General features: G+C 49.3%; 1 protein-coding gene and 4 non-coding genes across 5 annotated transcripts; 3 read left to right on the top strand and 2 right to left on the bottom strand.

Annotated features, from left to right (window-relative positions):
• The first annotated feature begins 7,291 nt into the window (after positions 1 to 7,291).
• TRNAS-AGA (transfer RNA serine (anticodon AGA)) lies at positions 7,292 to 7,373 on the top strand. Its single transcript has one exon. It is a non-coding gene; the product is annotated as a tRNA-Ser (tRNA).
• Positions 7,374 to 9,361: 1,988 nt separating this feature from the next.
• On the top strand, positions 9,362 to 9,433 carry TRNAM-CAU (transfer RNA methionine (anticodon CAU)). The gene has a single exon. It is a non-coding gene; the product is annotated as a tRNA-Met (tRNA).
• A 975-nt stretch (positions 9,434 to 10,408) lies between these two features.
• Positions 10,409 to 10,480, top strand: TRNAQ-CUG (transfer RNA glutamine (anticodon CUG)). Its single transcript has one exon. It is a non-coding gene; the product is annotated as a tRNA-Gln (tRNA).
• An 8,209-nt stretch (positions 10,481 to 18,689) lies between these two features.
• TRNAG-UCC (transfer RNA glycine (anticodon UCC)) lies at positions 18,690 to 18,761 on the bottom strand. The gene has a single exon. It is a non-coding gene; the product is annotated as a tRNA-Gly (tRNA).
• Positions 18,762 to 22,328: 3,567 nt separating this feature from the next.
• Positions 22,329 to 25,857, bottom strand: LOC135992580 (olfactory receptor 10A7-like). The gene is made up of 2 exons (XM_065641868.1): positions 25,128 to 25,857; positions 22,329 to 22,453 (listed from the first exon to the last, which is right to left on the bottom strand). The coding sequence occupies exons 1-2, from the start codon at positions 25,852 to 25,854 to the stop codon at positions 22,329 to 22,331; spliced, it is 852 nt and encodes a 283-aa protein (XP_065497940.1). The 5' UTR covers positions 25,855 to 25,857.
• Positions 25,858 to 26,263: the final 406 nt, after the last annotated feature.

Genomic DNA, 26,263 nt, shown 5'->3' with positions numbered 1-26,263 from the left:
TGAAAGTCAAATGTGGACGAGGCGGCATTCACACATCCAGCCCTCATGGTCTTCATGGAGCACATTCAGGTCTCTCGGCTCATTCAGATCAAGCCTCGATATGGGTGGGTTTTAAAAGTGGGATGAAACAACCGGACTGAGAATGAGAAAGAGAAGTGGGCATCCCTGAGATGTCATTGTACTGACCGCATGAAGAAATCTATTCATCTCATCTCCCCAGACCTTACTCGGTAACTGCTAAACAGTGCTCACGGCCATCTCCTGGTGGCCCATGAGGGGCACAGTGCAGGCCTGGACGTGCTGTCCTAGAGACAGTGACCTTTCCAACGGTGGCAGAGTTCAGAAGTCAACAGGACAAGGCTCAGAGCTTCCTGAGCTAAGTGGGAAGCTTTGTCTGCTCAGAGCCCAAGATCTCCCCAGAGGTCCTCCAGCAGTCCCTTCTAACCATCATTATTCAAAAGAGCATGGTGTCTCAAGAGCCCTTGAACAGCAATCGAATGGCAATGCCTTGGAATTTGGCAGCAGCACCAGACTGCATAGAAGCAGCAGTTGATTCAGGAACGATGCTAAAAGGTGTGGAAATGCCTTTGATGAAAGCAGAACTTTTGGAAGAATGAGGCTATGACTCTGGTATCTCTGAGATGCCTGAGGCTGGGGCACTTTGTCCACTGGAGTCCACAGCATGATGACTCACGTTTGCCTGGAGCTCGGGGTTTTTCCCAACTCTTCCACATCATGATGAGTCCCAGGTGCTCTGCGAGTCTGATCCAATGTCCCTTTGTAGTCTGTAATGTATGGAATGGGTCACCCCATGTGTGACCAAGAAAAAAGGCCATGAGCTTTTGGCTCCTTGCCCTTCGTCTCTCCTCAAAATCAGGCCATGCAGGCCTCGGGCCTCTGGGATGAAACTACTGAGCAAAACAGGTCAATTTGGGTGTGGGTCTCTTTCAGAGATGGACGTGGGCGTCTTTGATCATCCTCTTACGTGCTGACTTGCTCGTTTCCCACAGGTTCTCCACTTTCCAAGCTGAACCCAGACCCCTGGCTGGAAGAAACACGAGGGCCTGGCCAAGTCATCAAGGGACATAGCTATGAAGATCCCATGGAAAGGTTACTTGAAAGAGACCTGCCTGACCCCTTTATTCCCTGGGCTCATGGGAAGAAAAAAACAGACTGTGGCAGAGCCTGATAAGCATATTTGAGGACCTTGTGGTCCTCAGTCCTGGTTGCAAGCAACTTCCCTCCAACCCACAATGACCCTTCTCTGCCACTGAGCTTTGCCTCATCTCTGGAGAAGTGGCTTTATGCAGTCTTGAACCTTCCCACTCTCTTGTGTGTGTCTCTGGTGAGCCGCTGGAGAAAGTACCACACTCACAAAGCCCTGATGCTGATAGAGAACTTCAACCACCCAGACATCTGGTGCCAAAGCAGCACAGCAAACTGCAAGCAGTCCGGGAAACTACTCGAGTCTATTAAGGACAAGTTATTATTACGGGTGATGGAGAGTTCATCCAGAGGAGAGGCACTACTTGGTCTGTTGTCTACTAATGTGGAAGAACTTATCTAGGTGTCAAGACTGTGGGCAGGCCTGGCTGCAGCAATCATGGCCTGGAGGGATTCTCTGTCTTGAGAGATACAGGACGAGTAAAAAGTAGGGTCAGGACCCTAAACCTCAGGAAGGAAAACTTTCAGTTGTTTGGGGCACTTGTGCATAGGATCTCTTGGGAAACTGCACTCAGAGATACACAAGTGAACAAGAGCTGGGAGATATTGAAAGACCTTTTTCTTAGACTGCTAGAACGCTCAGTCTTGGTGTGCAAGAAGTCGTACAGGGGAAGCAGGAGGCCAGCTTGCCAAATACCTCTTAGCCAAACTAAGAGGCAAAACTTAAATGCACAGGCAGTGGAGGCAGGGATACACATCCTGGGGGGATTATGGGGAAATAGCCCAGGAGTGCAAGGAGGGGATCAAGAAGCCAAGGAGCCGAACTTGGCGTGGGATGTGAAAAATTGCAAGATGGGTTTCTTCAGATACATAGGACAACAAGTGAAGAAACTCTACTTCCCTGATGAGTGAAATGGGACACCTGGCTACAACTGACATGGAGATGGTGGAGGCACTCAGCAACTACTTCCCTCCATCTTAACCACATGTGCCTAACCATGATACATAGTTCACAGAATGCAAAGGCATGAGCTGCGGGAATGATGTACCAGTAATAATAAAAATTAAAATTAAAAATTACGTATATAAAAAAACCCAAAACGACAAACCAAAACCAAAGAAACAAACCAAACTCAAAAAAACCACCACACCAAACCCACATTTCAACATCAGTGGATAACAGAGGAACGTTTAAGGTCGTCCATCTGTCTGGAGCATTTAGTATTGTCTCACACAACATCCTTGATTCCATAACAGAGAGGCATGCATTTGACAAGTGGACCACTCATTGTATAAGGAATTGTCTGGATGGTCACACTCAAAGAGTTGCCATCTATGTCTTGAAGTCCAAGTGGAGACCCGTGATGAGTTGTGTCTCTCAGGGGTTTGTGTTGGGACCAGTATTGTTCAACATGTTTGTTGGGGACATAGACAGTGGGATCCGCAGTGAGTTTTAGATGACACCAAGCTGAGTGATGTGCTTGGTAAACCAGAGAGAAGGGGTGCGATCCAGAGGGACCTTGACAGAACGGAGAGAAGGGTTGTGCAAATGACATGAAGTTCAAGAAGGTGAAGTGTAAGGTCCTGCACCTGGTTCAGTGGAATTCCAACCATGGGTACAGGCTGGGCCATGATGGGATTGAGAGCAGCCCTACAGAGTAGAAAATTTCAGATGAAAGAGGTGAGGGCATAATCACCACAAAGGCTTTGGAAAGCAGTAACTACTGGGTGATCAGATTCTTCATGAGTAAGGAATGTTTGTGGCCCCACGGGGCTCTGGGACACAGCATAAAAGCCTGTGCTGCTCCGGGCTCTGCATCCTCCTCTCTTGCCTCCCTTTCCTCGAGGAACGAGGTAAGCCTCTGTGTGCTCCATTTCTCCTCGTGGGCTGAACTGCTGTCATGGAGGCTACTCAGGTGGATCCTTGGGCTGCCTCAGCTTGGCCCTGCAATAGAACTGTTCAAGGGCTGTCACCTCTTTCCCTTTTGATGGGGTTGGCTGGGGAGAGCTGGGAAGAGAGAGTTTTCAGAAGCACAAGAGATTGAACGGGGCTCAGCTGCAGGGAGGTCTGCTCAGCAGAATTTCTGCTTTAGACAGATGGTCTCTAACCAAATGGCCAAGCGCACCCAGTGCCTCCTTCTGTGCAGCACTGGTTGTTCTGGAGATGCGGTTTGATTAGGCTCTTCACAGGGGCTTTGAATGCACTGAGCTGAGTCCTGTCCCAAAAGCAGTCCAGCCCTTCTGGACCATGCAACTCAGAGAGCACGGTGAGGGCCATGGCAGCTCTATGCACACTGTGTGTTTTCAAGAGCTGATTTCTGAGACACTTGTTCCATGCAGCCTATTTGTGCTGGAATAGTTGCACCAGCCTTCATCTGTGCTTTTGCAGTGGGTAATGCTTGAGGAGGTCCTTGTGGAATCAGCAAGCAGTTAGGCACTTCTTTGGTTCTAGGCATTCAAATCTAGCGCTAAGCTGAGATGTCATGCCTGTAGTACATGTCAGTAAGATCAATTTCTAGACATGGACTTCCAAATGGGGATGGAGGGCAGTAAAGTGTATCTGCAGAGAGAAGTGAGGACAAGAAGGACAGACTGAAGTGGGGTTTCGTGTTCCCTCTCCGCTCTGTGTTTTAGCTTTGCCTCCCTCACTGAGAGATGTCTTGCTTCAGACCATGTATCCCACCACCTTGTGGTTCCTGTGGCCCAACCCCACTTGCAAGCAGCTGCAGTGAGCCCTGTGTCGCCCGCTGTGGTGACTCGACGGTGGCCATCGAGGTCTCCCCTGTGGTGGTGACCCTGCCGGGCCCCATCCTCACCTCTTTCCCTCAGAACACAGTCGTGGGATCCTCTCTGTCAGCTGCTGTTGGGAGCACCCTCAGCACCGGGGGGGTTCCCATCTCTTCTGGGGGCTCCCTTGGTCTGGGGGGGTCAGGGCTGTGCCTGCCTCCCCCTCGCTGCCGTCTGAACTGCTGAACCTGGTACACCATCCCTTCTGGAGCAGGAAGACTGACGGGGACTGCACAGCAGGAGTGTGGCCAGGGCTTGCAGATGGGCTGGGTGTCCTCTGCCCACGGCTCCTGGCTGCACATCAGGCCTCGCCGTGCCTCCTCTGGCTCTGCTCTGCTCTGAGCTCCTCGAGAAAGGGCTCATTCTCTTCTGTTTTGCTGAACCTCCTGCTGCTGGGGGGAGGGTGCTGGAGTTAGGGACTGCTCTTGCTGGGCTGGGATTGCCAGCAGGTAGAGCAGAATGGGGAAAGGCAAGCGCTTTGTGTGGAGCTTGTCCTTGGGAAATGGGCTGTTCTCTGTGTCTCCCTGAATCCTGCAGACGTGTTTCTTCATCTCTCTTCTGTGCCACTGCTTTTGCTCCTTCTCATTAAAGACTTTGAGCAGCATTCTTGGAGAATCATGGTGGTTTGTTCTCCTCCTCTTTTCTCACACAGTCATCTGCTCTGCAAGGAAGAGCCTTGGCTTCTCTCCTAATCTTAACACTAATTGTGAATAGACATCCCTGGGCTGATACTAGGACACCAAAATAAGGAAGCGGGCATGAGAAAAATGAAAAAGCCTCAGGGAAATGAAGTATGAGTCTTTAACCTCCTTATCAAGCCTTGTGATCTCTCTCAGGGTCAGTCTTGACTCCAGCCACTGAAAGCATCCAAGATCTTACCTCATGTCTTCTGCCAGTATACCCAGAGCATCATGCATGTGTGCTCAGGTAGCAGCGACTTCTCAGTGCCTGCCCTGAGTACCTCCTGGCAGAAGACAGAAGCCCCTTGATGAACTGGGCTGAGATGACAACGCTTCCTGAGGTGACAGGAAAAAATGGACATGTGTGCTTAGCTGAGCTGTGGAGGGCGTCTTACGAATCAGGCGGGGAGAAGTTGCTTTTCTAAGCCTGAATCTCAGCCCGACTCCTGGCATTTGGTGGTCAGGGTTATCCCTCCTTTCCTTTTGCTGATGCACTTTGCTAGTCATTGATGTTTTGGTGGAAAAAGGCACATAAGGTGCTCAGCAGTAAACTAAGGCCTCCTCCACACAAGCAGGTAGCCAAGAACAAAGGAATATCCAGTGTCTCTGTTTAGTCTTCCAGATGATGCATTTCTCTCCTCAGTGCTGCTCAGCAGTCATTGCTTCTCCAGGTGCATGAGTATTGGGGCAGGTGCAGGTCTTCCCCTGACTGAATGCTGTGGCGGATCCTCCTGGAAACTAGGCTAAGGGACATGGAAAACAAAGAGGTGACTGGTAGTAGCCCACCTGGCTTCCCCAAGGGCAAATCATGCCAGACAAACTGAGTGACTCTGTATTGTGGGGTAGCAACATTGGTGGATAATGGAGGACTGACGGATGTCATCTATTTGCGTGCAACATTTAATACTGCCCAACACAGCATCCTGGTCTCTGAAATGGAAAGACATGGATTAGAGATGTGGACCAGGCGTTGTATAAGGAATTGGCTGGATGGTCAAACTCGAAGACTTGTGGTCAATGTCTTGAGGTCCAGGTGGAGATCAGTGATGAATGGTGTCCTCCGGGGTCCACATTGGGATCAGTATATTTTAACATCTTTGCCAGACAAATGGACAGTGGGGTTGAGTGCACCTTCAAGTGAGATTGCAGGTGACGCCAAGCTGAGTGATGCCATCCAGAGGGACCTTGACAGGCTAGAGCGGTGGGGTGTGCAAAGCTCATTAAGTTCAAGAAGGCCAAGTGTGAGGTCCTGTGCCTGGCTCAGGGCAATCCCAAACATGGATACAGGCTGGGCTATGATGGGTTTGGGGCAGTCCTGCAGAGAAGGTCTTGGCAGTGTTGGCGGATGAAAAATCTGAAACTAAGCTGGCACTGTGTGCTTGCAGTCCAGAAAGCCGGTTGTATCGTGGGCTGTGTCAGCAGCAGTGTGATCAGAAGGTCAGTGGAGGTCATTGTCCCCCTCTACTGCACTTTATTCTGCTTTTGTGAGACCCCACCTTGAGTACTGGATCTGCTTGAGTGGCTCCAGAGAAGAACACAAACATTATCAGGGGTGTGGAGTAGTTCAGCTATGAGTATAGGGTGAGAGATTAATGGCTGAGGAGAGGACATGAGGAGTCAGACGAGAGGAGAGGACAGGAGAAGACAGGAGAGGAGAGGAGAGGAGAGGAGAAGAGGGGAGAGGAGAGGAGAGGAGTTAAATTAGAGAAGGAAAGTGGGATCTAATATGCTACTCCACAACTACCTTCATCCCTGGTTGTCTCCACAAAGTTGCCTATCCTTCTTCCCTGGAAGCAGTCAAGATGCTATCTGGGGCATGAAATCAGCATCATCCTCATAGTGATACTGAAAACTCAGAAAAAATACTCCTTAACACTGTTTTGAAAGTGTTAGAAAGCAGGTCCTTTGATTGCAGCGCACCAGACACTCCAAGGATCGTTCCTCTAATCGAGCACGTGTGCAGGACTCATGCTTCTTGGTATTTATTACACATACTAATTGCATATTTGTTTGTTTCTACCACTTAGTTCATGCATTAAACGTAGATTATTTAAATAAACGTGCCCTATGTTGGAAGTTCTTTTTTGGGATCCAAGGTCTTCATCTGGGGTCTCTATTGGCCCCCAGTGGTCTTTGCAGCATGGTACCCTTTGAATTACAAGTGTCCGCTCTTTGACCCTGTTTCTTGAGCACACACGTTGTCGTTTTGTTCTTCTACACAGAAAACATCATGTAGCTCTTCTTCATCTAGTGGAACATTCTGCTTGCTCACCTTGCAAACGAAGGACATCCTGCTTTGCCTCATGTCCAGTCTCTATATAGCTACTGTATTCTCTATTAAGTTCATGTTACATTATACCTGGTCTTGTTACATTAGGCCCAGTGTTGCTACATTATGCCTAGTTGGGTTTCTAAATGGCTTTTGTTCCTTTTATCAATAGCAGGATATGGCAGGAGCCCATCTGAGGACAAGGCGCTGGGACCTGCAGCCATAGCCCCTGTGGTGACAGCTGTCGAGGCCTCTGGAAGCCTGCCACCTGTCCTGCTCAGTGGAGGTCCCCAATGCAGGGCTTGGGGTGAAGCCTGGCCCTGAAGCCCCCAGGGAGCCGGGTGTCATTGCACGGGGCATGTGAGGAGCAGGAGAGAGAGGCCTGTAGCAGGTAGTTGTGGCCGAGTGGTGAAGGCGATGGACTAGAAATCCACTGGGGTTTCCCCGCGCAGGTTCGAATCCTGCCAACTACGGCCTGCAGTTCCCTTTTGGGCTGCTGGTAACTGACCATTCTGCAGCTGTGGGACTCAGCTCCACACTGGACCTGCCGCCCAGGGAGAGAGTCATACCCCCTTGCCTACAGCACCTGTCCTCCTTCCCCACAGAACCTCTGGGATGAATGGGCAATCCTGCTCCCATTGCCAAGCTAGGCAAGTTTGGGGAAGGGAAAGGGCCAGTGCTGAGTAGGAGCCATGAAAAGGGCTCCACTGTTGTTGGTTCTTCACCAGAACTTCACAGCCTCATCTCACCTGACATCCCCAGCAGCACAGCCCCAGCAGCTGTCTTCCCTACACCTGAAACTACAGCAGCTCATCTCCAAAGAGAGCCTGCACGCCATGGCCCTCATTGCTATCAAAGAAGGGAAGACACCTCATGGTTCTGAGATCATGCCAGCTTTCACAAAGTGCTCCTTGCTTTAGGTGTCATGACGACAGACTGGTGTGACAGGCCTTACCTGGCATCCTGGGGGAATTCTGCCTGACATATCCCAGCATTTGCACACAGAGACAGCTTCCCCAGGTTTCCATATTGGCCCAAAGATGAGATGGGGGGGTGGAGGTGGGTTTCTCCTCTCTCCCCCTTTACTGGGAAAGACATCGAAGTGCAAAAGAGGATGTGGTGTGACTGTGGCATCAGGATACCCTCACTTTCCATTACTAGACCCTGATGGGTGGATAGAAAAGAGCTGGAGGCTTCCCAGACGGCTGCTTTCAGATGCGTGCAAGCTGCTCCCAACAGAACAGCAGTGGAGGAGGGGTGCAGGTAGCCTGCCTGGGTGGGTTTTTAAAAGGAAAGGGAAACCCTGAGGGGCCCATGCAGAGAGGGCCCAGAGAAGGAGAGAAAATCGCGTTGCTGGTGCGTGGTCTGTTCCGCACAGCCATGACACTGAGGGTGCTGGAAGCAGCGCAAGCAAAAGGGAAGCTCAGGGAGGTTGGCAGCATTGATGAAGAAGGAAAGGGGCAGTAGAAGAGCAATCTGGATCTGAGCCAGGGACCTCTTGATCTGCAGTCATATACTCTCTCCTGAGCAACAGCTCCTGCAGCAGGCAGGCTGCAGCTGCTCTCTCCATGCTCCCATCCGCACCCACATGCCAACCCTCTCCATCCTGCTTTTGCTTTTGTCTCCTCTGCCTGCTTGCTGCGTGCTCTGGTCCATGGATGGAAGAGGCAATGAGCAAAAACATGCCGAGAGATGCAGGTCTCAGCACTGCCACCTTGTCCCTCGCCTTCACCAACAGGTTCTACCAGCTCAGCCTGCCCAGAGCCTTCCTGGGACACCTTGCAGCATTTAAGACTGGCTACCACCCCGTCTGGCTGGGCCAGCCTTGCCCTGGGGTGACTGGGAGCCACCTCCACAGCCAGCAGGCTTGGGCAGGACAAGCTGAAGGCGTGGAGAAGAAAGGTTCCTCTGACTCGCTGGCACCCTGCACGGTGGCAGGGGCAGCCCTTGGCTGTCAGGGAGCAGCAAGGGCAGGGCTGCGTCAGAAGGAAGGAGAAGGTGGGAGCTGTGGGGGAGTGCAGCACAGCATGGGCTGGGCAAGGCCCTGCCAGCCAGTGTGAAGAACATGGCCCCAGCTGCTATACAACTTGCTTCCAGGAACCAACAGTGCCCAGGAGTAAGAGCTTTGACCTCAGGGTCAATGTGATCTGAAAAGCCAAACGCAAACTGCTCTCACTGGGTGAGAACATCCCACACAGCGCCTGCAGAGCCAGGCCGGGTGGTCAAAAAGCAACTCCTCGAGAGGGGTTATAGGCAGGAGATGTGGGGAGAAAGGCAAAGCCAGGCCCTTGCACTTGTCAGCCCGGGTGCGGGGGCATTGAGGTTTCCAGGGAGAGCTTGTTCCTGCCTGGTGATGGGTGCAGGGAAGAGGAGGGCAGGAGGCCTGAGCAGCAGCGCTGGTGCTGGCAGGGCCAGGCAGCGTCAGGCAGGGCTGGGAGGTCCCTGCAGAGGTGCTGGGGGGAGCAGAGTGGCGCAGCGGGAGCGTGCTGGGCCCATAACCCAGAGGTCGATGGATCGAAACCATCCTCTGCTACTTGCTTTTGGCCTCACCCCAGCCCCAACAGACACTGCCTCTCCCTTGCAGCCTTCACCAGGTGCTCCCTGCACTGCTGCCCTCCTGCCCTCTGGACACCCAGGGCTGTCCCACACCCTCAGCCCCCTCTCTCTGCCACTCACACCTTCTCCTTTGCTTTCTCAGCTGACACCACTCCCAAAGTGCCCCTCAGCAAGGCAGAGGGGGTTGTGGAGCAGCAGGCAGAGCACAGCACAGAGCTCCCCCAGCAGGCAGGGGATGTCCTGGGGACACTGCTGTTTCTCCCTTCCCACCAGGCAGCTCAATCCCCAGCTTCCCAGACACAAGAGGGGACCTCCAGGGCTCTGCAGCTGGGGAGGAGGACAAGCCTGGTAGTGTGGGAAACACCTCTACGACAAGTGGTGAGGGGAAGGCCTGTGTTGGATGCTGCCAGTTCCAGCTCTGCAGTGCACCTGCTGCATGATACAGCTGAGCCATCAGCAATGTGTGTGGCCCCTCTGTGAAAACATATTCCAGAAAGGGCAGAAAAAGCCGGGCTGAGAGAGGAGGAAGGAACAAAAAGTGTGGGAAAGAGCAAGGGAAGATGCATCCAGCTTGCACAGGTAAAGGAGCCTGATGTGAAGGAGTCTAGCTGGCCCTCAGACAGCGCAAAGGGAACGTGGTGTTTTATGCTTAATTTTTTGTTTTTCATGATGTGAATCCGTTTTAATTGGCAAAAACCCCAGGTCTTATGAGGAGAAAGCGAGATTCTCAGGGCTTAGCAGGCTGGGTCTTATAACAGAGGGCATGCCAGGCTTGTGCAAAGAGCTCTGGCATTCCCTTGCAAAGCCCTGTGAGTAGCGGGTGCCTGGTGGCCCTGGAGGAAGGGAGCTTGTACTTGGTGATGGTCAGGGAGCTGGAGAGAGTGCCAGGCTCACCCAGAATAATATGGCTGCACCAGAGTGGCCACAGGAGAAAGACAACAGGTGTTCAGCAGGTCCCATGGTGTAATGGTGAGCACTCTGGACTCTGAATCCAGCGATCTGAGTTCAAATCTCAGTGGGACCTCAAGTTTTAGCTCTCTCAGAGCTTTCCTCAGCATGCACACACCTGAACAGCCTTGCTGTTGGCTCACTTCTTTCATGCATTCCCATCATCCCTCCTCTCCTGTACTCCCAGCCCTGGGACTGACATCAGTGCCCCTTCTCCTGCCCTGTGCCCAACAAACCTTGGCAGCTTTCCCAAGGTCTGGCCCTGCCCCCTCTCCGCTGCCCTCTTCCTGATGGCTGCTTCTGGATGAGGAGATCCAGCAGCGGCTCAGCAAATCACACAAGAGCTGAGGTGCAGATCATGCAGGCCAAGCCTGGCTCAAAGCAGGGTCAAGGAGTGGAGGCTGTTGAGGGCCTTATCTGTTTGGATGTTGCACATCTTCTAAGATGGAGAATCTACAACCTTGCCGGGAACCTTTTCCCCATCTTGACCACCACTGTTGCTGGCATTAAGTTTATTTCCACTCCTGTCCATTGCTTCTTGTGAAATCAATTTCTCTGAGGCTTTCCTGCCTTTCTCTTTCCTGCTTGCTTATTTTTGGTGTTTGGGTGTCACGTCAGAGAATTCCAGCCACCCTGGCGCTGTTCCAGCATGAGGACACAGTCATTGTCATAGGAAAGAGCAGGTAATCCCTCTTTCTTGCAGGGTTGCTGAACAACTGGCAGAGGAGGAGAACAAGCCACCATGAGCCTCCAGCTATGCTGCACAAGGTCTTTAATGAGAAGGAGCAAATGCAGTGGCACAGAAGAGAGATCAAGAAACACGTCTGCAGGGTATGAGGGGACACAGAGAACAGCCCATTTCCCAAGGACAAGCTCCACACAAAGCGCTTGCCTTTCCCCATTCTGCTCTACCTGCTGGCAATACCAGCCCAGCAAGAGCAGTCCCTAACTCCAGCACCCTCCCCCCAGTAGCAGCAGGTTCAGCAAAACAGAAGAGAACGAGCCCTTTCTCCAGGAGCTCAGAGCAGAGCAGAGCCAGAGGAGGCACGGCGAGGCCTGATGTGCAGCCAGGAGCCGTGGGCACAGGTCCCTCCTGCCAGGCAGCATGAGGACACCCAGCCCATCTGCAAGCCTTGGTCACACTCCTGCTGTGCAGTCCCCGTCAGTCTTCCTGCTCCAGAAGGGATGATGCACCAGGTTCAGCAGTTCAGACGGCAGCGAGGGGGAGGCAGGCACAGCCCTGACCCCCCCAGACCAAGGGAGCCCCCAGAAGAGATGGGAACCCCCCCGGTGCTGAGGGTGCTCCCAACAGCAGCTGACAGAGAGGATCCCACGACTGTGTTCTGAGGGAAAGAGGTGAGGATGGGGCCCGGCAGGGTCACCACCACCGGGGAGGCCTCGATGGCCACCGTCGAGTCACCACAGCGGGCGACACAGGGCTCACTGCAGCTGCTTGCAAGTGGTGTTGGGCCACAGGAACCACAAGGTGGTGGGATACATGGTCTGAAGCAAGACATCTCTCGATGAGGGAGGCAAAGCTGAAACACAAAGCAGAGAGGGAACACGAAACCCCAACTTCAGCCTGTCATTCTTGTCCTCAGTTCTCTCTGCAGATACACTTTACTGCCCTCCGTCTCCATTTGGAGGTCCATGTCTAGAAATTGATCTTGCTGATATGTACTACAGGCGTGACATCTCCGCTTAGGGCTAGATTTGAATGCCTAGGACCAAAGGAGTGCCTAACTGCTTGCTGATTCCACAAGGACCTCCTCATGCATTACGCACTGCAAAAGCACAGATGAAGGTTGGTGCAAGTATTCCAGCACAAATAGGCTGCATGGAACAAGTGTCTCAGAAATCAGCTCTTGAAAACACACAATGTGCATAGAGCTGCCATGGCCCTCACCGTGCTCTCTGAGTTGCATGGTCCAGAAGGGCTGAACTGCTTTAGGGCAGGACCCAGCTCAGTGGATTTAAAGCCCCTGTGGAGAGCCTAATCAAACCCCATCTCCGGAACAACCAGTGCTGCACTGAAGGAGTCACTGGGTGCACTTGTTTGTTTGGTTAGAGACCATCTGTCTAAAGCAGAAATTCTGCTGAGCAGACCTCCCTGCAGCTGAGTGCCATTCATCCTCTTGTACTTCAAAATACCTCTCTCTTCCCAGCTCTCCCCAGCCAACCCCATCAAAAGGGAAAGAGGTGACAGCCCTTGAACAGTTCTATTGCAGGGCCAAGCTGAGGCAGCCCAAAGATTCACCTGAGTAGCCTCCATGACAGCAGTTCAGTCCAGAGGGAGAGATGGAGCGCACAGAGGCTTACCTCGTTCCTCGAGGAAAGGGAGGCAAGAAAGGAGGATGCAGAGCCTGGAGCAGCACAGGCTTTTATGCTGTGTCCCAGAGCCCCGTGGGGCCACAAACATTCCTTATTCATGAAGCATCTAATCACCCAGTAGTTACTGCTTTCCAAAGCCTTTGTGGTGATTATGCCCTCGCCTCTTTCATCTGAAATTTTCTACTCCGTAGGGCTGCTCTCAATCCCATCATGGCCCAGTTGTACCCATGGTTGGAATTTCACTGACCCAGGTGCAGGACCTTACACTTCGCCTTGCTGAATTTCCTGTCATTTGCACAACCCCTCTCTCCATTCTGTCAAGGTCCCTCTGGATCGCACCCCTTCTCTCTGGTTTACCAAGCACATCACTCAGCTTGGTGTCATCTGAAACTCACTGTGGATCCCACTGTCCATGTCCCCAACAAACACGTTGAACAATACTGGTCCCAACACAAACCCCTGAGAGACACGACTCATCACGGGTCTCCACTTGGACTTCAAGACAAAGATGGCAACTCTTTGAGTGTGACCATCCAGACAATTCCTTATACAATGAGTGGTCCACCCGTCAAATGCATGCTTCTCTGTTATGGAATCAAGGATGTTGTGTGGGACAGTACTAAATGCTCCAGACAGGTGGACGACCTTAAACGCTCTTCTGTTATCCACTGATGTTGAAATGTGGGTTTGGTGCGGTGCTTTTTATGTGTTTGGTTTGTTTCTTTGGTTTTGGTTTGTTGTTTTGGGTTTTTTTAATGTATGTAATTTTTAATTTTAATTTTTATTATTACTGGTACATCATTCCCGCAGCCCATGCCTTTGCATTCTGTGAACTATGTATCATGGTTAGGCACATGTGGTTAAGATGGAGGGAAGTAGTTGCTGAGTGCCTCCACCATCTCCATGTCAGTTGTAGCCAGGTGTCCCATTTCACTCATCAGGGAAGTAGAGTTTCTTCACTTGTTGTCCTATGTACCTGAAGAAACCCACATTGTAATTTTTCACGTCACGCTCCAAGCTCGGCTCCTTGTCTTCCTGATCCCCTCCTTGCACTCCTGGGCTATTTCCCCATAATCCCCCCAGGATGTGTATCCCTGCCTCCACTGCCTGTGCATTTAAGTTTTCCCTCTTAGTTTGGCTAAGAGGTATTTGGCAAGCTGGCCTCCTGCTTCCCCTGTACGATTTCTTGCACACCAAGATTGAGCATTCTAGCAGTCTAAGAAAAAGGTTTTTCAATATCTCCCAGCTCTTGTTCACTTGTGTATCTCTGAGTGCAGTTTCCCAAGAGATCCCATGCACAAGTGCCCCAAACAACTGAAAGTTTTCCTTCCTGAGGTTTAGGGTCCTGACTCTACTTTTCACTCGTCCTGTATCTCTCAAGATTGAGAATCCCTCCAGGCCATGATTGCTGCAGCCAGGCCTACCCACAGTCTTGACACCTTAGATTAGTTCTTCCACATTAGTAGACAACAGACCAAGCAGTGCCTCTCCTCTGGATGAACTCTCCATCACCAGTAATAATAACTTGTCCTTAATAGACCCGAGTAGTTTCCCGGACTGCTTGCAGTTTGCTGTGCTGCTTTGGCACCAGATGTCTGGGTGGTTGAAGTTCTCTATCAGCATCAGGGCTTTGTGAGTGTGGTACTTTCTCCAGTGGGTCACGAGAGACACAAACAAGAGAGTGGGAAGGTTCAAGACTGCATAAAGCCACTTCTCCAGAGATGTGGCAAAGCTCAGTGGCAGAGAAGGATCATTGTGGGTTGGAGGGAAGTTGCTTGCAACCAGGACTGAGGACCACAAGGTCCTCAAATATGCTTATCAGGCTCTGCCACAGCCAGTCTTTTTCTTCCCATGAGCCCAGAGAACAAAGGGGACAGGCAGGTCTCTTTCAAGTAACCTCTCCATGGGATCTTCATAGCTATGTCCCTTGATGACTTGGCCAGGCCCTCGTGTTTCTTCCAGCCAGGGGTCTGGGTTCAGCTTGGGAAGTGGAGAACCTGGGGGAAACGAGCAAGTCAGCACATAAGAGGTTGACCAAAGACATGCCCATGTCCATCTCTGAAAGAGACCCACACCCAAATTGACCTGTTTTGCTCAGTAATTTCATCCCAGAGGCCATAGGCGTGCATGGCCTGATTTTGAGGAGAGACGAAGGGCAAGAAGCCAAAAGCTCATGGCCTTTTTTCTTGGTCACACATGGGGTGACCCATTCCATACATTTCAGACTACAAAGGGACATTGGATCAGACTCGCACAGCACCTGGGACTCATCATGATGTGGAAGAGTTGGGAAAAACCCCGAGCTCCAGGCAAACGTGAGTCATCATGCTGTGGACTCCAGTGGACAAAGTGCCCCAGCCTCAAGCATCTCAGAGATACCAGAGTCATAGCCTCATTCTTCCAAAAGTTCTGCTTTCATCAAAGGCATTTCCACACCTTTTAGCATCGTTCCTGAATCAACTGCTGCTTCTATGCAGTCTTGTGCTGCTGCCAAATTCCAAGGCATTGCCATTCGATTGCTGTTCAAGGGCTCTTGAGACACCATGCTCTTTCGAATAATGATGGTTAGAAGGGACTGCTGGAGGTCCTCTGGGGCGATCTCCTGCTCTGAGCAGACAAAGCTTCCCACTTAGCTCAGGAAGCTCTGAGCCTTGTCCTGTTGACTTCTGAACTCTGCCACCGTTGGAAAGGTCACTGTCTCTAGGACAGCACATCCAGGGCTGCACTGTGCCTCTCGTGGGCCACCAGGAGATGGCCATGAGCACTGCTTAGCAGTTACCGAGTAAGGTCTGGGGAGATGAGATGAATAATTTCTTCATGCGGTCAGTACAATGACATCTCAGGGATGCCCACTTCTCTTTCTCATTCTCAGTCCGGTTGTTTCATCCCACTTTTAAAACCCAGATGGGCTGGGTGTCCTGTGCCCACGGCTCCTGGCTGCACATCAGGCCTTGCTGTTTGTCCTCTGGCTCTGCTCTGCTCTGAGCTCCTCGAGAAAGGTCTCGTTCTCTTCTGTTTTGCTGAACCTCCAGCTACTGAGGGGAGAGTGCTGGAGTTAGGGACTGCTCTTGCTGGGCTGGGATTGCCAGCAGGTAGAGCAGAATGGGGAAAGGCAAGCGCTTTGTGTGGAGCTTGTCCTTGGGAAATGGGCTGTTCTCTGTGTCTCCTTGAATCCTGCAGACGTGTTTCTTGATCACTGTTCTGTGCCACTGCTTTTGCTCCTTCTCATTAAAGACTTCGAGCAGCGTTCGTAGAGAATCCTGGTGGTTTGTTCTCTTCCTCCCTCATGTAGCCATCTGCTCTGCAAGGAAGAACATTGGCTTCTCTCTTTTTTTTACCAGTAGTTGTGAAAAGAGATACCTGGACTGATACCAGAGCACTCAAAAAAGCAAGCAGGCAAGAGAAAAATCGAAAAGCACTGCAGAAATGGAATGTGAGTCTTGTGATCTCTCTCAGGGTCAGTCTTAACTCCGGCCACTGAAAGCATCCAAGAGCTGATCTCATGTCTTCTGCCAGTGTACCCAGAGCATCTTGCATGTGTGTTCAGGAAGCAGTGACTTCTCACTGCCCGCCCTGAGTACCTCCTAGCAGAGGACAAAAGCCCCTTGATGAACTGGGCTGTGATGACAACGCTTCCTGAGGTGACAAGAAAAAATGGACATGTGTGCTCAGCTGAGTTGTGGAGGGCATCTTCAGAATCAGGCGGGGAGAAGTTGCCTTTCTAAGCCTGAATCTCAGCCCGACTCCTGGCATTTGGTGGTCAGGGTTATCCCTCCTTTCCTTTTGCTGATGCACTTTGCTAGTCATTGATATTTTGGATGGAAGTGGCACCTCAGTCCTCCTACACACAAGCAGGTAGCCAAGAACAAAGGAATATCCAGTGTCTCTGTTTAGTCTTCCAGATGATGCATTTCTCTCCTCAGTGCTTCTCCAGCAATCCCCCTCAGCAGTCATTGCTTCTCCAGGTGCATGAGTATTGGGGCAGGTGCACGTCTTCCCCTGACTGAATGCAGTTGCTTCTGCTCTCTCTTTTGGTCCTACCTGCTCCCAGCAGCAAGTGGAAATCTTTCTGCAAGGTGTCCTTCCTCTGCAGGAGGAGACCCTGATGTCTGCATTCCAGGTGCCCTTACAGGGACTCCACAGATGTCATCATGTGTCTGAGTCCCATTTCTGCACAGCTAGAGGATCTATCAGCCCTGCCACAAGAACACTGAGGTGATTAAGGACTCTGCTCATTTGCCATACAAGGACAGGCTGGGAAAGCTGGGGCTGGGTAGCCTGGGGAAGGGAAGGCTGAGGGGGCACCTTATGTATTTCTCCAAACACCTGGGGTGAGAGGATGGAGAGGCAGAGTAATAAGAATGAGCTCTTATCAAACATACGCAGTAAGAGGGCAAGAAACAATGGACAGAGGTGGAAATAAAGGAAATGTCACACACACAAACTCTGTTTTCCTGTGAGGGTTTTCAAAGACCAGTGTTCCAAGTGACCACATGTGAATGTCTATACAAGCCTTGTGACAGGTCCTCTCCACTGTTTTTTGCAAACTTCATATGAAGAAGAGCCATTGTGATTCTCTCTCTCATTGGTGTTGTGGGAATAAACTCCAGGGGATGGGTATGGACTGGAAAGGGGGAAAGTGCTGGCCATCATGATCCTGCTCTCTGTAACTGCCTCTTCTTGTAGCACTGCTCATCACAGAACTATAGAATGTCCTGAGTTGGAGGGGATGGCATAGTGGGAGTCTGCAAACACTGTGCCAAATCCTCTATACTTTTTTTTTCTTTGAGCAACCCTGGAAGCATAGACTTGAGGAGCTTCACATCCTTGAGGTGAAGAGTCTAGTTGTGAGAGGCTCCTTGTGTTTTCCTTGGCTATAAGTTGCAAGAGAAATGAGGGTGTCTCAGTTTTTAATTAACAAGAACCTTGTTACAGCCAATTCTAGTAAACTTCAGAACGTCTCTTCAATGCAGAGTCTGGACAAGCTAGGTCAGTTGCTCTGCATGTGGGCTGGGGACATAAGGTCTCCAAGATATGCAGTCTTGATTGTTAAACAGAGTATTTCAAACCAAGTTACCATGCATACCAGGATCTCTTGTCAGAAAATGTGCTGTAGATGAAATAACACTGTGCTCTGAACACAGGCCTTGTACATAGCAGCAGTCCCTCTGAAGGGAATGCAACCCCACACCTGGCCAGACAGCACTCGGGAGATTGAAAAGATAAAGAAGGATGGAGGACAAATTCACTCCAGTGTGACTTTGAGACATTATGTAAAGAACAGGCATCCTCCCACTCTGCCCTCAAATTGCAAACCTGGTTTCATGAAATACAACGTATGCCTTGGTCCACACCTTGGCATTCCCGATCCTCATCTTTACTCTGACATAGCATTGTGCTTTTCTTGCCAGGTGCAACCAGCAGCGGCAGGTCCAGTCCAAAAATCCCCGTCTCCTAGCTCCTGAGCCCAGCCTGGAGCCATCTCAGCAGGAAGAATACACTGGTCTCAGTGGGTGTTGTCCAAGTCATATGGACCCTGATGCTGACCAGCATTTCTCACTAGCCCTCATCTGGGATCTCTGGGACAGAAAGTGAAGAGCAGCAGGGAGGGAGAGTCTTCCCAGGAAAAGCAGCTGTGTGATGGCAGGGAACAAAGGACCAGAGTAGAGGCTGTTACCTGTGACCCTGCATTACAGAGACACGACAGCACCTGCCTCTGTGCTGCTCTGATCACCCCCTGCCCGGCTTGCAGAGGGGAGCTTCCAGGACACGGGGCTGTTCTGCTGGGATGCAGCAGCAGGGCTGAGACTTTCCTTTCCCCATTGCTGCCTGGATTGGGGGACATGGAGGTGTGGAGCCAGAGCTGCCGTGGGCAGCAGGAGAAGCAAGGCTCTGTGGCTTTGACAAGGAGCAGCTGCCAAGCACTCTGGATCCCAGCGAAAGAAAAACCTCCTTGCGTTGGCCGGGAATCGAACCCGGGTCAACTGCTTGGAAGGCAGCTATGCTCACCACTATACCACCAACGCAACTGGTTGCAATTGTGTCTACTGCTGCTGCACTTCACCACTGTCCTCCTCCTGCTCCTAACATCCCGACCAGGTCAGAGGGGAAGAATCTCGCCACGCATATGAAAGACCAGTAACAGATATGGGACAGGAAAGCTTCCAACTGATGGTAAACGCGGGGACACGGCTCAGCAAAAACCGCTGTGGGAAAACCAGACTCGACTTGGGGGAAATTAACAAAAACACAAACATCAACCAGCACCTTTCCTCCCCTCTACACAGGCTCAACTTCACTCCTTCACTCCAGACTCCTCTACTCACCCAAAGGGCACCGGGGGTATGCATTTTCCCTCTGCTCTTTCTGACACTTTTTTTTTTGTTCCTTCTCTCTCTGTGTAACATTTTCTACCCTTTCTGGATTATGTTTTTGTAGAGGCCACAAACTTTGATGATGGCTCAGCAATGTCCTGTTAGGTTAGCTGTGGAAATGGAACCAGCTATGTGCAGCATCTCATGTCTTCTTTCAGAGGCCACCCCGCAGCACTCCCTCTCCGCTCCACCACCAACCCCCAACCACACAGAACCAACACAGTGCCCATTGGGAAGAGCTGCTCAGCCCTGCTCCTGGATGGACCTACAGGTGGGCACAGCAGCAAACAGACTGGGACAGAGAAAGCCGCGGGTTCTGGAGGCAATTGCATTGGTGCTTCCCAGACTACGGGAAAGCAGGCTTGTCCTCCTCCCCAGCTGTAGAGCCCTGAAGGTCCCCTCTTGTGTCTGGGTAGCTGGGGACTGAGCTGCCTGGTGGGAAGGGAGAAACAGCAGTGTCCCCAGGACATCCCCTGCCTGCTGGGGGAGCTCTGTGCTGTGCTCTACCTGCTGCTCCACAACCCCCTCTGCCTTGCTGAGGGGCACTTTGGGAGTGGTGCCAGCTGAGAAAGCAAAGGAGAAGGCGTGAGTGGCAGAGAGAGGGGGCTGAGGGTGTGGGACAGCCCTGGGCAGCTCTGGGTGTCCAGAGGGCAGGAGGGCAGGGAGAACCTGGTGAAGGCTGCAAGGGAGAGGCAGTGTCTGTTGGGGCTGGAGCGAGGCGAAGCCAAAAGCAAGCAGCAGAGGATGGTTTCGATTCATCGATCTCTGGGTTATGGGCCCAGCACGGTCCCGCTGCGCCACTCTGCTCTCCCCAGCAGCTCTGCAGGGACCTCCCAGCCCTGCCTGATGCTGCCTGGCCCTGCCAGCACCAGCGCTGCTGCTCAGACCTCCTGCCCTTCCTCCTGCCTCTACTCTGCATACACTTTTCCAACAGATTGAGCTCTGCATTAACGTTCTACAAGATTTTGGACCTTTGCCAGGGACATCTGGCTCACTCTAAACTCCCTGATGTGGGTCACATTTGAAGTGAGACTCTGTTACATTATTTGGTCCTGCTCTGGGCACAATTAAATTCTGGGGTCAATGTGGTTTGTCCTCCTACCTCTGAGATGGCTGATTCCCCTTCTAAGACTGTATTGTCCTACCCCCTGGGATAGTTTGGCCCTCCTCTGGGGTTGGTTTAATGCTCTTGGTACCCTATAAGTGATCTGTTGAAAGCATTTATGCTGTTATATTATTGAGAATTTTGCTTCATTAGCAATAAGTTTGTAATAATATATATTATTATACGATATTATCTATACATTTACTGCTGCTATTATTTTTGTTGTTATTGATTGTTGCTGTTATTGTTGCATTATTACTGATTGCTGCTATACTATTGATTGCTGATAATAATTTGTACTAGCTTGAGGTATATGTATTTGCTTTATTAATCATGGGTATACTTGCTAGTGGTGATTTTTGTAGTGTTTGTGGTAATCTATACTAAAGCAGAGAAATTTTGAGGATAAAGCCCCCATGTCCTTGTGTATTATGGAAGCCTACAAGCAGAGTCACAATCTGTACACAGCCACAGGCCATGTGTAACCCTTTAGGTCATGATGGCATCAACAGCTCAATGACACCTGCAGCTTTGGCTAGCTAAAGTGCATGCAGAATCACTTTCACCATATTAGTTCTTGATTCTACAGGCTGTGAATTCAGGCACCCAAGTCTCCTTCTGTAGGATCTGGCTTGCTCCTGTCTTTGTTCCCCCTCCTTATCTCCTTTATTACATACAAGAAAAAAAGTAATAGCAATTGTTGGACCTTCTACTGGGCTAGATTCACAGCAGCCACCCTGCTCCTGCCCCATGCACAAAATCTATGCAGGGCTTGTAAGAGAGATTATTAATATTATTGTTGGATGGATACCATCGTTCTGGCCTATACTGCCTCCCTCAAAATGGCATGACAAGCACACAAGTGCGATGAGGAACGATTGAGGGAACTGGGTCTGTTTAGCCTTAAGAAAAGGAGGCTGAGGAGAGACCTTATTGCTGCCGACAACTACCAGAAAGGAGGTTGGAGAATGGAGGGGGTTGATCTCTTCTCCCAAGCAGTAAGTGATAGGACAAGAGGAAATGGCCTCAAGTTGCACCAGGGGAGATTTAGACTGGATATTAGGAAAAAAATTTTCCTGGAAAGGGTTGTCAGGTGTTGGAATAGGCTGCCCAGGACAGTGGTGGAGTCACCACCCCTGGAGGGGTTTAAAAGGCGTTTAGACGAGGTTCTTAGGAACATGGTTTAGTGCTAGAGTTGGGTTATGGCTGGACTCAATGGTCCTGAGGGCCTCTTCGAACAGAAATAATTCTATGATTCTATGATATGATTCCATGACATGGAACTGTAGTCCAGGCTAATACTGAAGGTGCTGAACGTCTGTGTAAAGACCCACAGCACCTCAAAAAGAAGCACTTGTAAACCACTGCATCCCACATTAAGGCTGGCATTTGATGCCCAAGTATAAGTAGATATCTAGTGCTCTTAGAAATGTCCTTAATTCACAGGCATGAAGTGTGACAAAGGACCCGCAACAGATGTGTTCAGTTCTGGATCCACAAAAAAGTCAGGGTAGGATACTCGAGGACATTTAACATGTCTGTAGTAGTCCATGTAAATACAGATCAATTGTTTCATCATTCACCAGATCCCTCCAGAGGACTGATAATATCATGCTCAAGTTATATCCACCCAGAACATAACACATGCCAACTCTCTTCCGCTATACGGGAGCTCTGAATGATCAGAGGGTCATTCAGCTGCCTAACCAGAGCTGACAAGTACTTTCTTATCTTAGATCATCCAGGACACCTGCACGGGGCTGTCAGCTCTGCCTCAAGTCCTGCAAGAGGCACACATGCTGCTGTGTTAGAAGCCAGAGCCTGCATGGGCTACCATAAATATGGCATCTAAATATGTTGGAAGAAGCACCAGGTCCTTGAATATCTCCTGTTTCATTTAGATCTACACAATTAACTTCTTAATGTGTTAAACTACCTGAGATAATCAGTCAGTTTTCAAGTCTCTTGCAATATAGTGTCCTTCTGAGCTCTCTCCTTAGAAATAGGAGAGGCGGAGTAACCACATTCTGAGCCTTGTCCTTGATTTAATCACTTTCCTCCAGGAAAGAGTTTTTTCCCTAGCATTTTTTTCAGGGCAGATCTCATGTCTGGTCTTAGGCCATGGTGGCCAGAAGACTGGTCAAGTAGAGCAACAGGAAGAAGACAAAGTGCTGCAGGCCCTGCATGTTGGTGAAGCCCAAAAGGATGAACTCGCTGAGCTCTGCCTGGTTCAGCATTGCTAGAACAATAAGAAGCACAAGCAAAATATCAAGGTTCCACAGTTGTGAGCAGCAAGAGCATTACAAAACATCAGACGTAATCAAACAGAAAAGAAACTAACGTGGACCAAAATTAATGTAATCCTCTCTTACTTCCTGTCTAGAACCATGGAAATCTTAAAATAAAGCCTTCCACCTATGCATAAGAGCAGAAGATGTAAGATGTAAAACAGGACTACATCCTCACCTTCAGCCACATTCATATTTCATTTGTGGTCATCTCTAACTTCCTGCTACAACTCGTGATCTCATCAATAAAGCTTCTAACTCATCATGTAAATCACTCCTAAAGTTTCCTTTCCACTATTGTGCCTACATTTCATTAAGCCAATCTCAACTTTCACATTTGTAGTGCTTACCATCTCTTCCAGACAGTTCTTCCATCTGAAAAATTGTACGATTTCCAATTTTGTATCAACAGCCAGCAGAAGGTGCTCCAAGGTACTGTACAATCATCAGCATTTCTTCTGGCTGCTGATGAGAATAAAGGAAGAAACTGCCTGAGCTTGTGATCACAAACTGGTTTTGCTATTGGACTGTATACTTTGCCTAAAGAATGTCTCTTGGTTGCTCAGTAGCAGACGAATGGGACAAAAGGCAACATCTCATCTCCTGCAATACTGTGATGGAGCAAGACTGAACTGGCAGGAGACGAGTTGCCTGGTGCAAGTTCCAGAGAAATGGGCTCATCCCGCTGAAAGCCGGTCGTACTGCCCCACTGAGACCACACAGTCAGTTCTGTCAGCGTCGTTAGTCTTCTGAAATGCAAAGGAGTACGCACTTGCTTTCACTTTTTTTTCATATAGAACAAAGAACAAACTCCTGACATTATTTTACTAGAGCCGGCAGGCACAGCTATTTCTAACTTAAAATAGAGACTGCAAATCTTACAAGATGAGTAGTTTTCTCTGTACATTCAATGCAGTGATGATTAAGATTGATGAATCCAACTAATGAAAAAATAATTACTTGTGAAATATGTCTTGAATAGAGGTTAGAACATATATAGATACATATAGGTGATTTTTGAAAGCCATTATGAGAGGTCTCCAGCCCTATCACTCTTTTTCTCATGCTTCCTTAGCTTATATTTTCAGCATGAAAACAGGAAATAGAGAACTTCCAAACTGATTTCACAATAAAAGAACATGAGCATGTAGCCTAAAGGTAATTTATGCACATATGCATGCAGTGACCATATTTCTCTGAAAAGAGTTTTAGTTTGATCATTGAACAAGCTCCATTGGAAACTTTAGATTTGATAATATTACAGCCTTACCAATATTTTAGTCTGTCACCTGCACTGGAAGAGTTAGAGGTGCCATTCTCTGTGCAATACCAATGCTTCAGTTTCTTACATGTGATTTGCCGCCTTTAGACACCAAAGTCTTCCTCATTGAAATGCATCTACAGAAAAACAGCACTTCATTAAGGTGTGCTCCACAACGTCCTCTGGTTTTGCCTGATTTTCTCAGTCAACCACAGGTGGTCTAATCCCTTTCCTCTGTTCCCTCTAAATATTTTTTTTCTTCTCTTTCTAACACTTCCCTTCTGTTGCACAGGTGATGACTAATATTTTCTCTGATTAACTGATGAACACATCCAGTCAAAGGAAAATAGTTCTCCCAATCTTTTTTTTTTTTTTTTAAGACTCTACCTTAAATACAATGCAAAGACTAGATTTTTCATGCTGAATCTTGCCTAATTTTCCAACTATGTAAACTGCATAATAATAAAAAAATGTTAATTCTGCACAAACCTCACCTCACTGTCAATCAGCACTTTTCTTATTGTAGTAAGGATAAACTAGCATATTTTGTGGAGTTAAGAGACTGAGAATTCCTGCTCTCCTTTTTTCTGTGGTATCTCCTTGGCATTCTTGTAGCTGAGAGATCAATACTGCAGCTGTGATGACAATGACTACTATGAGTTGTCAGGGGCTGGTAGTTATTCAGGTAGGACACATGGAGGAAGCCTTGCGAATGCTACTAGAAATCTCTGATGACCTAGTTAAAGGAGGAATAAAGTCTTTTCTTCATATCCAGAATGTGCAAAATATCAACAACATCATGTGGGAATTAAATTTCCTATTGCTTTGATCACTCTCCTGAGATGGTATTTCTGAATCAATGGTGAATTGCAGAGCAACAAAGTGTTGGGCAACGTTTCCTAAATCTCTTTCAAATGTTAGAGTTAGAATTTGTGAAACTTCACATTTGTTCCATCCATTGTGATCTCTTTGGATTTCTGATCTCTTTGGATTTCTGATGTTTTCTTTTTATTGGCGTTTCACAGATAAGGAGGAGTTTCTGGCATCTTTGTAGCCAAAAACTTTGCAAATTTGCATCTCAAAGTCAGGAGTCACCCCAAGGGCTCCTGGTTTCCTTTCTGAAGCAAAACAGCCACCCAGAAAAATTGTGGGATCCATACCAAGGTCTGGCTGCCCTACATACCACTCTGATAGTAAGACAGTTTTGGTTATTCTTTGTTTGTAATCCCACTCGCTCCAGTCACTGACACTACAGGCTGCAGGGTGTCCACAGACTGCAGACAGACTGCAGAGATGAGATGCAGGGCTCAACCAGATGAGTGCACTGACTGGCCCTGTTTTCATGGGACCAGCCCGTTTTATACCCTTTCCTCCCTTTGTTCCTCCCTGTTTGCCCTTCATTGAGTCATTGATTGACAAGGTTTGGTTAATGCAAAGATAAGAGATGGCTATCAGAGAAAAGGGAATCAGGACTATTAGGACAACAGCAATAAAAATCAGTAGTTCAAAGAAGGCTGTGTCTACACACACCAGCTTCAGCAAAGGAGAAACATCACAAAAGAAATGATCGACTGTGTTTCTCCCACAGAAGGGCAGGGTAAATAACCATGTGGTGAAGCCCAGAGCCACAGGGACACCAGACAGCCAAGACCCAATGGCCATCTTGAAGCAGCGATCCCTGTTCATCATGGTGGCATAATGCAATGGGTGGCATATTGCTGCTTGCCGGTCATAAGCCATTGCTCCTAAGAGGAAACACTCACAGGTTACAAAAATAAAAACGCAGTTGAGCTGCAAGGCACAAGCTGTGAAGGAAATAATTTTTCTCTCCACCAGCAGAATTGCAAGCATCTTGGGGACAATGGTGAGGCTGTAGCAGATTTCTGTCAAGGCAAGATTCTTTAGGAGGTAGTACATCGGCGTGTGTAGGAGAGGGTCAACGGTTGCGATCACAACAATTAGAGAGTTCCCTATCAACGTGGCCAGGAACATGATGGAAATCAGCATGAAAAATAGCAGCTGCGTCTTGCCATGGAAGGCAAACCCCGAAAGTAAGAAGTGAGTAGCGACGGTTTGGTTTCCTGGCTTCATTTCCTCAACAGCTCCTGTCCTAATAGAGAAAAAGCAAAACAAAACACACAACAAAAAGATTAGTAGCTTGGGACAGACTTGTGGTCTTCAGGAATAGCTACAGTTGCAAGTAAAATGGAGCTTAAAATATGAATGAGATGAAACTTGGACTGGATATGACAGTGATCCCAGTGGAAAAAAATCTCATCTGGGCAACCTATACAAGATCATCTTTAACAGTCACAGGCTGGGATTCATCTTCTCTAAATTAGGTAAACAGAAAATAGACATACAAATTTCCAATGACCATTCTGTCTTTGTTTTATATAGAAAGAAATGAATATTTCCAAAGGGCAGGTCACCTTAGTATAAGAGTGGCATCTGTGATGTGACAGAAGAATTCACGGTGGATGGGCTGGATGTCTCTCAG

Source organism: Caloenas nicobarica, chromosome 10 (genome assembly GCF_036013445.1).
Source record: "Caloenas nicobarica isolate bCalNic1 chromosome 10, bCalNic1.hap1, whole genome shotgun sequence".
Taxonomy (NCBI): Eukaryota; Metazoa; Chordata; class Aves; order Columbiformes; family Columbidae; genus Caloenas; species Caloenas nicobarica.
Note: the sequence above shows the minus strand (reverse complement) of the source record. Positions and strands in the feature narration are given on the sequence as shown.